Raw genomic sequence first — 11,952 nt, 5'->3', positions numbered from 1 at the left:
CCTTTGTATAGAAAAGACTACGTAAAAAAAGATCGATGCCAAGAGTAAAGATGTGGTTGAAACGGGGTTTTCAACCACGCAGCCGAGTAACGAGCTACGAGAAGATCGGCATCAGTTGCTTCGGGTGTAGAGTGGAGTAGATTTATCCGGTGGAATAGTTTTGTCCTCCGGCAACCAGGTGGACTAAGCGAGGGCCATTCACTGGTGGATGGTGCAGCTGTTGCTGCTAGTCGCTTGTGCGGTTGTAACGGTGGAATTGGAATCGCTCGCTGAAGAGCCGGGATGGACGGATAGTTCACTTCGCTTAGTGCGGGAACACGGTTCTTCTTCGGGAGAGTCCTAGTGGAAGCCTTCGTTCTGTTTTCCAGGAACTCCGCCCATTTTCTACAGCCATTTGTAGTGGGCAACAAATTGTTCAACACCACAGTTGGCGCACTACGGCCACCTGCCGACCGCGCAGTTTGTAGCGTCAATGAGGTTCAGATCGTTCCAAACGACGGAACCAGGCTCGCAGTTAACCAAGTACAACTAGACCTGATACTTTCTCGTCTTGTCGAGACGAATGATTTTGTGGATGGCCACAGGCTTGGGGCTACAATTTTCCAGCTCAACAATGAGCTCCTCGTCACCCATATGGAGTACACGCAGCAAAGCATTACCGCCATTATTGAAATAATTTTGTATTATTGTTTCACCCATCGAGAACCTGAGATCCAAATGGAGAATAGTTTATCCATGCATCTGACAGAAGGAAATGGCTTTATACAACCTTGAGCAGTTATGAAACTGTGTAAGTAGTCTTCGACGTAATTGTGCTATACTATTGACTTGCTCATTGTATTACTATATATATTATGTACTTTATGTTGTGGTTCTTATGGAATTGGGCTGCAGCTGGCCAACACTAAGATCTTAAGGTGGTGACATTTATAACGAAGTCTTGTAAATCACCCATATCGATTCGTCTGGCTATATGAAGCACTAGTAGACTTTCTTGTTTCCTAAACTGGATCTGGAACTGGTTGAATATCTTATGTTATAGGAAATGGTAGCCCTGGCGTCTCAGATGAGGCGGACCTTCAGCTTCCTTGGATGCTGGCCCACTCCTTAGGGAACGAATTACATACGACTACGATTAGATTCGATTTCCACTCAAAATCGTAGATTTGCACACGCACAGTCTGTTATCGATGCGAGCTTTCGCTCCAAAACTAGTACACGCCGGGCAGCTATTGGTTAGCTCTCGGAGAAGTTCGCCATTGAGATCCTATTTCAAATCTTCCACCGACTCATTGCGTTGATTTTTCAAGTCTCGCTTGTTTGTCATCGCCAAGGAGTCTTACAGTTGTTTGGGAATGAAAGTTGACGACGCCCATTGTAACACCAACACTGCACTCCCATATCCTACAGTCCACCTCATGGAGACAGTTAGCTGATTTGGAGTCGTTCAACTTGCCGAACTTCCAGTAGCACACCACTATGAGAAATGGGTAATTTGGAAATATAAATTTTACAAGTAGTTTCGGATCATAAAAATAAATGGAACAAAACAAAGAATTTCATTTTCACTTCAAATACTCTTTCTGTATTTTTTCCCTCAATTTTTCGTTTCTTTATTTGTTAATATATTTTACATCGAAACGATACAAGATATTTCTTACAAAACGTCACATTCTCGATAATTGTCTCAACGTGTATGCGTTTGTGTGCACTCGGCACTGCTATACAGTTGCATTTTTCTTCATATTCTTGAATTCTATATACGTTCCAACCCTTCCAGGAAGAACCCTACCAGCAGATGAACCTCTCTCGAAAGGACTCTGTATATATTTTTTTATCCCTCCGTCTAACAACTAACAGCGCTTAAAAGTGATAAATTAAAGATATCTACCTAGAGAATAGTGGGGGGGCGAAGGGGTCTGTAGTGTCTTGTGTATATGTGTGACTGTTACCGTCTTCAAGATTAACAAAAATACGCATCTTCACCTTAAGAGCAACAAATGTGTTAGTTTTCTTTCTCTCTGTTGCAGGAGCCACATGCATCAACATGGGATTGTTTTTTTAAACCTCTGTTCCTAATTTCTTGTTTCAGTGCAGACTTTTTCGTTGTTTTCGATTTTTTCTTCTAGTTCCTTAGCATAATGGACGAATCGTTTTGTTTGTTTAAAATTATGATCACTTACAATTGTTACATATTTACAAGATTTGTTTTTTTGTTGTTTCAGTAGTTTGTTTTTAAGAACAAAAGAAATAACAAGGTTTTACGAGTTAACGATTGGGTTCTTGAAGTTTTTGTCATTTTTATGTTTTGTGTTCGTGTTCGTTTGGCGGGCAGTTCAACAGTTGCATTAGTATACTTTAACGATTCGTACTTTTTGTACAACAAAATAATACCGAAATCAACATTGTGGGCAGTTTTCCGTTGACAAATTGACTCTTCGGCCAAGTGCCTTTCGAATTCGATCGGTGGTGTCCAACGCTGTAATAACAAAACTTGTTAAGGTGACCGTGATGTGTCGGTGCATTGTGGGTTGCCTACATTGAGGCCAGGCGACGATCACTTTCAGCGATGAGATCTGTCAAGGGGGTTGTTTTGGGCTAAGATGGGGGCTCTTCGTTCGTTTGCTTATGTTCGATGTTAAATCACAGTAGGCCATAGTGAGAAGTGATAGACTTTTAATCGTGGAATTCGGTTTACAAATTATGGCAATGCTTGCTACGATGGCACCTTGCCCTTTAGAGCACGATGTCCGTAAAAGTTGTTTTAGGGTTTGGTTCAATTTAATGACACTCTCAGGTTTCTGGCAACCGCGGGAAGATGAGTTCGGAGCAATTCTTGTTTCCAACATATAACACAACACTGTTGAATAATAATCTGTCATTGTTCTTGAAATTTAGAAATCACAGATATTAGTTACATATTTAATAACTCATCTTTCGGCGGTGGCTAGTTGGCTCAAATATTATTATTTTGTCACACTTCCTGTGACTCGTTTCGTTACGATGTTACAATGTGGAAATGTTTAGCTAGGATTGTCAATATATCGATTAAATCGAATGTATTGAACACATCTTCTCTCACTCTCTTTTTCTCGATTCTTAAATCTACAATGAAATGTGACTACAATTTCTTAAAAACTGTATCACTTTACTTATAAACTATAAAAAATAGAAACGACTCTTCGGTAGAAGTAAATAGTTTCTTTCGCCTATTTGCACAATTTTATATCACAATTGTATTTTGAATGTAGATTCTGCTTACTGCATAATTTAGTGCATTGTGCTTGGTGTGATTCTGTTTTTGCGCGCTTTCACTGTGGGCTTTGTGTGGATAGCAGTGGGAGATATACGACGCTTCCGACTGTATTCGGACGATAGTTTCTGAACGTTTTGCTGTCACTCTCTTCATAGAAGAAGAAAATACAAAACAAGTTGTTTCAATTTACATTTTCGGGCGAAGGTGGGAAATGCTGAGACTTGCTGACTGCAAACCACGTTGCTAAAGTGTTTCCAAGTTATTGGAGTTGTAGCAAGGCATCTTAATTCATGGCCTGCTGTAACCATGCTGGTTCTCTAATGGTGGTTGCGTTTTGCACACAGTTACTATGGTAATGATGCGCTGCCGGTCTTTTTTTTTATGGTGCAGAAGAAAAAACAGAATTCTATTGGTGTCTGGGGATCTAAACTATCCTAACTATTTAGTATTGCTACTGTTGATTGCTGACGATTTCCTGCTGCTGCAGTTGCTCCTTTAGGTGTTGTAATCGCTTTCGTTTGATGGCATTCATGAAATTCTTGTATCGTCTGTCCTCATCATCCACTGTTGGTCGATTGGGAGAAAAAGCAGAAAAAAATGGAATGGATTAGTAGAATCAGTGCCCAACGATTGTCTGCTGGTTCCACTAAATGAGAGTAAATGCTGGTTTTAATAGCGGCGCAAAACGAGCGAATAGTTTACAGGGCGATTATATAATGAGATCGAATGTAGCTGTTGAGAGGATCAACTGGAAGTTATGACTAGATGCTACAAGGTTGGTTCCTACTAGGAAGAACATGAGTATAATAGCGAATAGGTGTAGCGCACTTGTAGGTGTTCGCAACTACAGATTTGTTTGAAAATATTTGAAGTGTTGCAGATTGTGGAGCCATACTAGAAGCAAAGTTTTCTACTTGTGAATATACATAAACATTGGGGAAAGTATGTAGATATAATTGAAGGGAAAAGGATCTATACATGATTATTTTAACTCAGTTATTTCACATGCAGGTATAGGTTGATACAATATTTTCTTAACATTTAACTATAGGACTTATGTTAAATCGAATTTCTTCACAACTCGTGTTATTGGATGCATGGAGCTAAATTATGCCGTACGACGATATGGACTTGCAATATTGTAATGCTTGTTATTCTTAAAACAACCCGACCAGTTGGTCCTTACAAAATTATATCACAATTCTATCAATACACTCTACCCCCGCTAATCCAACAAATGTATGGCTGGACTATCGAGATTTCTCTCGTTAACCCGACGGTCAAATCCATACAAATGATCCAAAACATAATCACAGCCTAAATTTGAAAACTAGCTAAATGTGCTTAAATTAGCGTTGATACTTTTTAATCCGGAAAATTTCGAATTTACGAGATCTGGACTAACGAGTCGTCGGATTAGCGAGGTCCGGATAAGCAGGGGGATACTGTATATGTTACAAATAGCAATATCTGTAATAATGTTGTGATTAATTTTCTATCCCAGTTGGAGAAAAGATAATTCCACAATCGTCATAACAAGAATAATACAAAATTTGATATAATTAAAATAAATAGCAATACTTGTAACGCGACCAGTTATAGTTGTGTTCTTTTCAATAACATAATTTGTAATAAGTTTAGTTATCCCTCTTCATATGTCAGATCGAGTTATATTTTTGTTCAATTGAAAATATATTTAGTAACGTTTTTATTGAAACTAGAAGAATTTTTGTTACAATTTTTGTTACGCTTTTTGTTATTTTAACTGCTAATGTACCATTAGTTATAAAAAAATGATGTAATAGAGTAACCAGTTCTGATATAAATCTGTTATTATCTACTGGTGGGGAAACTATAAGTTATCTGCTTCATTCTTTCATTGGTTTAATTATAATCTTTCCATAAATCAGAAAGGCGTAAAAAAGAATATGAAGGGATGTTTAATAAATAATTTACTTCAAGATTTATTTTTACTGGTAAAAAAATGTTCCTTTCTAGAATATGGATGGAAAAGTTGTTTTTGGTTAAACTTGTTTTCTTTGTCTATGCACTGAAATCAACATTCTCAGTAAAAATTTTCGTAGTGGTCAGAAGAAGGGTTAACTCATACTTTCAATGACGCTAAAGGTCCTAATCGACTAAAACCCACACGTGCAAAAAAAACTGGGTGTAATCTATTTATGTTTCTTACAATTTTTCATACTGCTTTTACTTTAAAATAATCACTGACTCAATGTTAGATGCAATGTTGCTTAAGGTGAAAGTTTTCTGAATCCAAATAGTTTTCACCTCGATTTTTTAGAAGCATCAATCTAAAAAAAGGAACAAATAACTGTCATCTTTTTATTTTAGCTTTGCTGCATCGCAGCAAGTGTGGTATAAAGAGATAACTTCATTTTTGAAAGTGGTGCCGTTGAAAACGAGAGGTTGAATATAATTGGATTTCGAAAAGTTCGTCCTTAAGATGGCAATACTTTCAAACTTTTCAAATGAACCTGTATCAGCGAAAGTTGTACATGCCACATTGAGGGAATTTTAAAAGATTTTCTCAAAAACTTGGAATAATTCACAATTTTCTGTAACTCAATTGTACCAACAAGTTATGAGTGATGTGCCCAAAGATAGTTGAACCCGAAGGGAAACCCAGGATTTAGAAAGCAGCTATATTGATTTTCAGCAACACTTGAACTGTAATTTTATTATTCATTAAATATTGCAAATCATGCTTAACCCTTTCGGGACGGATGGTTCATATATGCCAGCATTTTAGATTGGCTGTGTAAAATCATAAAAGTTGTTTATCAGAAAAATTATCGGAGGTCAAGTGTGACTCATAAAGACCCAGATATCCAAAACCTTGGGAAGATTTTACTTCTGAGAGCATGCAAATGAATCAGAAATATTTGAGTCCTATACCGCATTTTATGATGGTTTTGATCACTTTATGAATTTAAGTCATCTTGAACATCAAGCCAGTGATCAATTTTAAAAATACGAGATGCTCAAGGTTCTCCAAAACATTCTCGAGTTCAGTCCACTCAGCCATCATTCAGGTCTTTTGAAATATCCACATCATCAAGTATACAACCAATCCGGTTCAATAAGTATATTGTTAAAATTTCTTTGTACATGGGATGCTCAGGGTCTTCCAATGATCTTGAGTTAAGATCAAGATATGTACCAGACGTACAAGCACTAAGGAAGTGTTTGTGTCGAGGAATGTCCATTCGAATGCAGACCCGAAAATATCGTTTGGCCGAATGCTTGTACTTATGATCTGATTTGTTTCAATATCTGCTTCAGAGAAACAATCCAGCATTCACGTCATGGACGTAGCCAAATTCGGCTCGACAAGCTCCCCCTGCTCGGCGCATTTTGTGAAGATCCGGAACGCAATATTTCGAAGCATCGGCCGCGATCATCTATCACATTATGACGACGACTATTTCGACAGCGGCCGTCAACCTGGCGCAGGAGGTTAGATTGGTTCTGCCTGGGCCTGCATTTCTATGGAGTCTGGGAGAGGAAAATCCAGCAGCGCAGGTACACTTCTGCCGGGATAAGCAAACGTTGAAGGAGAGAGTTTTGGGAATCGAATGCGGATGAGTTTTCGTTCTCGACGATGCACCGCAAAGAGTTGAAGCCGTACCTGCTGGAAGGAAAGCGAACGACAAAATGGCTTGTCAAAAAGTTGTGTGATGGGATTTCTTGATCCTCTTAGGTTGCTGTCATCGTTCCAGCATCTCTGGCGCTCCAACTTTGGATGCGACGAATAAACCAACGAAAATTCCTGGGCGTTGTGGCAGCGGTGTATAAATTTGTTGCCAGAGGTCGAGCTCCGAGAACCATCGGTCGATTCCTCGTTTGGAGCTGAAAGGTGCTATTCTTGGGACACGAATGAGCCAGACAATTCTGAGCATGCACTTGTACCAGATAGCCTGCACAGTTTTCTTGGTGGATTTTCGCACCGTGTGTAGTTGGCTCAACACGGATCAACATCGCTACAACCAAATTGGTGAATTCAATTCGGCGAGATTCAGGTGTCGACGAAGATGGCTAGGGATTTCGACCAAGTTGAATATCGCAGATGTGCTGACGAAGTTGGGTCAAGGTCCGCCGCTACAAAGTGAGGGAGAATTGTTTTGCAGACTTTCGTTGCTATATCGGCCGCGAGAACTATGGCCAACGCGCAAAGCAGGGTTCGAAGAAAACAACGAGGAAGCTCGAGGTGTTGTCCTATTACATGGGTCTATCAAAGTTGGACCTATATCCGGTTGGACGAAGCTACTGCTAGTGACCGCGACCGCAGTACGCTTTATCGCCAACTGTGTGAGATTTATTTTCCTGCTCGAATGTGCCACTGCGACCAGTTGTTAGATCTATTGTGGCATTACCCGTATCCTTAGTGTATAAGTGCATGTCGAATTACTTCATTACTATTGAGAAGCAATGCAGTATCGGTTTCGATACAGTTCTTGTTTTGTTGTCTCAAGACACAGAGAGCAATCGCATTGAAGGCGTGCCCCTTGTCAACAGGAAATCAATCCTTTTTTGAGAAAACAGAACAGTAATACTGTTATTTGGCCATGCATATCCGCGTCTTGCTTCAAGAATATCACCAGTTAAACACCAAACCCGGAATAAAGCTCTATCTACAAAACCATTTCAATCTATAGAATTTGATAAGTCACAAGTATTACCGTGTGTTCTTCGAACTACCAATGCTTACCAGTTAATGAAAAGTTAGTACGTATTCAATCCCCTAACTCGATTTTTTTTCCAGCAGTCAGTTCAGCCTAAGACAATGACTCCGAGGTTTTTTGGCTAATTGATAGAAAAGTTGTTTCCATTGCATACAGTTTAGCCTCAAATAAGAGTAATTTGAGTCTTTCAACCATCTGCAGGGTAAAATATTTTTTGTTATACTTCCAAAGCTGATATTGGTATAGAGGACTAAATACGATGAGCCCCTTAATTAACACAACTTATTGCCCTTCCTCGAAAAACTGATTACGCTAGGTCTCGGTTCGGTAGATCTTACACCGTAAAACACTACTTAAAAATGATCTAGCAGCTTTACGGGACAACTGTTGATGATAGTTACTGCATAGGCTACAACAAAGCAGACGCAGCTGATGAAGCCGATGGCAGCAAACTACGAATCCATCAAAGCACCGTTTCAGCGCGAAGAACTTTAGAAGCGGAGACTATCGTGTGGCTACAGCTTTCTGGACGTGATGAGCACGCTAACAAACAATTTGAAACGACGGCCGGGAGCGCGGGTGGAAACCATCAAGAAGAGTTACCAAATCTACTAAGGCTCACCGATAGCAGACGACGAAGGTGTATTGCGCATGGATGAGAATCTGGGCGGAGAGCTCTTTCTACAAACGGCGCCCGATAATTCTGTCGCGTTACAGGCTCCATACCCGATTGGCAGAGTAGAGTAGAGGAGTAGCTCAACTCGAGGTGGCTGTCCCTTGCACATCACAAGACGGAAGTCGTGGTGGTGCATAACCGCCATGGGTTGCAGCGAGCGAGGATGAGAGTAGGGATGTGCACAGTTAACTCCGTGAGGTCTCTTAAGCATCTGGGCTAATAATCGACGATAAGCTCAATTTCACGACCCACGTCGATTATGCATGTCAGCGGGCTTCATTGGCGATAAAATCAGAACAGATCAGCGGTGCATAGTCAGGTGCGTAGGTTGATAGCGGGTGTAGCATTGTCTATCATCCGCTATGGCGTACCAGCATGGGCCGTAGCACTAAATGCCGAGTACAATGTGAAGAAACTTATCAGAGTACACCGGCTGATGTGCCTACGAGTCGCGAGCGCATATCGCACCATATCATATGAGGCGGTGTGCGTTCTAGCTGGGATGATGCCGATAGACATACTCCTAGAGGAAGATGTGGAGTGCTACAACGAAATTGACATATGTGGTGCGGTGAACACTTCGCTCACCCCTACAACTAACATGTCGCGGGTGGGCTGCGGGGACCTCCGTATGTAGATATAGAGGTCATTGCGGTTCATGCGCGGTGGTTGTTGTCGGGGTGCTCGTCTCCAAAGTGAGATTATGATACGGACCGCTAGGTTACTATCATAGCTTGTGATCTACGGGTGGTGAGGTTACCAACCTTGAAATCAATGTTGTGTGTATTAACGTCGAGTGCGTTAGCATAGACGTGAGCGTTCTCAATAGTCCTCCCCTGAATTATTGCTTAATTAGGGGCCGGAAGTACGGACTGGCAAAAGGGTTTTGGCTTTACTGGGTCGGGTTGAGAGTCCCTAGCAGCACACATATTCCACATAGGTTTTAGCAAATCATTTGTGACCGGATTCAGTCACAATCAAGTTGCCGCAACCAATTTTGTCTGACTTGTGCTGCTTGGGGTTACATGACATACCCATCCCCACACTACCTGAGTTAACCTCCTCAGGTGTCTGGTTGCAGATTTCCCTTTACACTTGCTCAAGGAAAAATACACGCGACAACGTAGAAGTTTATGCAGTACTACCGAGCAGTTCGGACACTGCTACAAGCTCAACATGTGTTGTTCACGAACACCAAGAATGGCTACACTACCAGTTCCACTTCTCATCTTCGGTTTTTAGCTCCGTAGGGGTAGATTACCTAGGTCAGATGGAAGCCACGGTTAGTCGGCGAAATGAGAAACGTTGAGCGACAGAATTTTGTTTAAGCTCTTTTAGTGGAATGTATTCAATGTATTCGGTCTCGACTGCAAGGCCGTCTTCAGTGTCTCGTACTTGACTCAACTTGTCGACATACGTATCTGCAAGGATAACAAAACGTAGTGGAATTAAATGGAAAATACTAAACTTGTCATAGACGGTTGAGTGACAGTTTTCACAGAGGGTCTCATAACCGAGTCGTGTCGGATGGCCATCGCTCGTTTTCGTAGCAAGCATTGCCAAAACTTTTCAGACAGTGCCACTTGCTTTCGCTGAGCGAATAACGAGATGGTGAAGATTGACGACATCAATCGTGAGTTTGCAGAGATCGTGACAGCTCATCTACCGCATGGCATATTATTCTGACGGGTTCCCCACACATGAGAGGAGTCTGGGAACTGATCAACACGCATTGACCCACTTACCGCAAGACTGGCGGAGTAGAATGGTGTCGGGTGCTGACTTGGATGTGGAGAAGTTTTCGACGGGCTCTGCCGAAGTTTTGCGGAACGTGTACAAGCGGTTCCAGCTGCTGGCAGACATAATGTGGTCGAGATGGTGCCGGGAGTATCTTCCGATGATCAATCAACAACGGTCGAAATGGTTCGACGAACAGAGGCCGATCGATGAAGATGACCTGGTATTTGTGATCGACGGGAAGAACCTTAAGTTCTGGAGGCGAGATATTGTGCTGGCGGCGGTGAATCCGAATGGCAGACGTGAGAACCGCGGATGGCAAGTTTCAAAGGCGTGGTGTGGTGAAAAACATGCGAAGTTTCTTTACAAATTTCATGTTTATTGAACAAAACGCACATTGTCCTCTATAACTGACTGGGAGCAAAATGCATCGAAAACCATAAATCGTCCTTACTTATTTGAGTAACCAATAATATTTTACGAGGGCTAACTTTTTTTGATTTGTAAATTTTTGCATAATGCACAACATACAGCATTCAGCAGATCAAAACACTTGCGTTGCCGGTGGCAACTACGTTGACGCCAGGATCCTTGCAAGCAATCCGTAAATAATTCTCCTACTATGAATCTGAAGGAATTAAGGGATGACACTGATTTCGACGCTCTTGGAACTATTCGTCCAACTCCGGTTGAACCAGAGCAACATTGCCAACAAAATCCGATGCGGATTGGGGGATAAATCGCTCAGTGTGTTATGTCTACTTAAGTTTCACTTTGCCCGACCTAGCAAGCAATGATTTTAACATTTGAAGTTTGTCGATAAATATTGTTTTTCACCGAAAGCTCAAATTCAAAGTTTTTTTATTTCCGAAATTTTCACAAATACCGGTATTTACTGCACCAAATACCGAATGCCGATATTTGTCCAAAATGGCAAATACCGACCACCCTAACCGAAAGTTTAAACTAATGATCCTCCAGAAATTTAGGGGTTGGCGTCAGGGCCTGCAAGCCAGCTTTAAAAAACAGCAACGGACCGGAACAATCGACGAAGACCACAGTGACGAGAAGAGACAAGCGATTGGAAATTCGATTCGTGGAACTAAATTTTTTTTTTTCAACTTCGTCGGGAGCACACGCATTGTAAAGTTGCAGGAGGTTTGTTGGATACGATCAATGCATTGTGCGAACGTTTAGAGGTCATCATACCATCTACCAGAGTTAAGACAACACATATGAGCGCTGCAGCTCGGGACCTTGAGAACGTAGAGCCTTATAGACGGAAGCGGAGACAGCAGACCCACCCTTTTTGAGCATGAGCATGATTGACCGCCCACGGTTGCTACTCCGTTATTTCTAAGAGACAACAGACCCGCCTTTTTTCAGGAGATAAAACGCCGCCTGGAAGAAGCGGAGTGCGAGGAGATGGAACAGCTGTGCCATTCTCAAGAAACACGCAAGTTTTATCAGAAGCCTAGCGCACCCGCAAAGGCTTCGTGACGCGAGTCGAGATGTGCAGGGATAACGATAGGAGCACCTTGACGGACGAACGTATGGTGAGCGAAAGGTGGAAGGAGCAC

General features: G+C 41.6%; 1 protein-coding gene across 5 annotated transcripts in view; it reads right to left on the bottom strand.

Moving 5' to 3' along the window:
* Positions 1-1,557: 1,557 nt before the first annotated feature.
* The window catches only part of LOC134224743 (A disintegrin and metalloproteinase with thrombospondin motifs like), a 590,502-nt gene continuing 580,107 nt past the window's right edge, over positions 1,558-11,952 (bottom strand). For all 5 annotated transcript variants that reach the window (XM_062704282.1, XM_062704283.1, XM_062704280.1 and 2 more), the window contains one exon: positions 1,558-3,820. In XM_062704282.1, the coding sequence (XP_062560266.1) occupies positions 3,708-3,820 (113 nt within the window). In that variant the 3' untranslated portion in view covers positions 1,558-3,707. The remainder of the gene's footprint in view (positions 3,821-11,952) is intronic.

The sequence above is a fragment of the Armigeres subalbatus genome, chromosome 3 (genome assembly GCF_024139115.2).
Source record: "Armigeres subalbatus isolate Guangzhou_Male chromosome 3, GZ_Asu_2, whole genome shotgun sequence".
In the NCBI taxonomy this organism is placed as follows: domain Eukaryota; kingdom Metazoa; phylum Arthropoda; class Insecta; order Diptera; family Culicidae; genus Armigeres; species Armigeres subalbatus.
The sequence above is the reverse complement of the archived record's forward strand: the minus strand, read 5'-3'. Positions and strand labels throughout refer to the sequence as shown.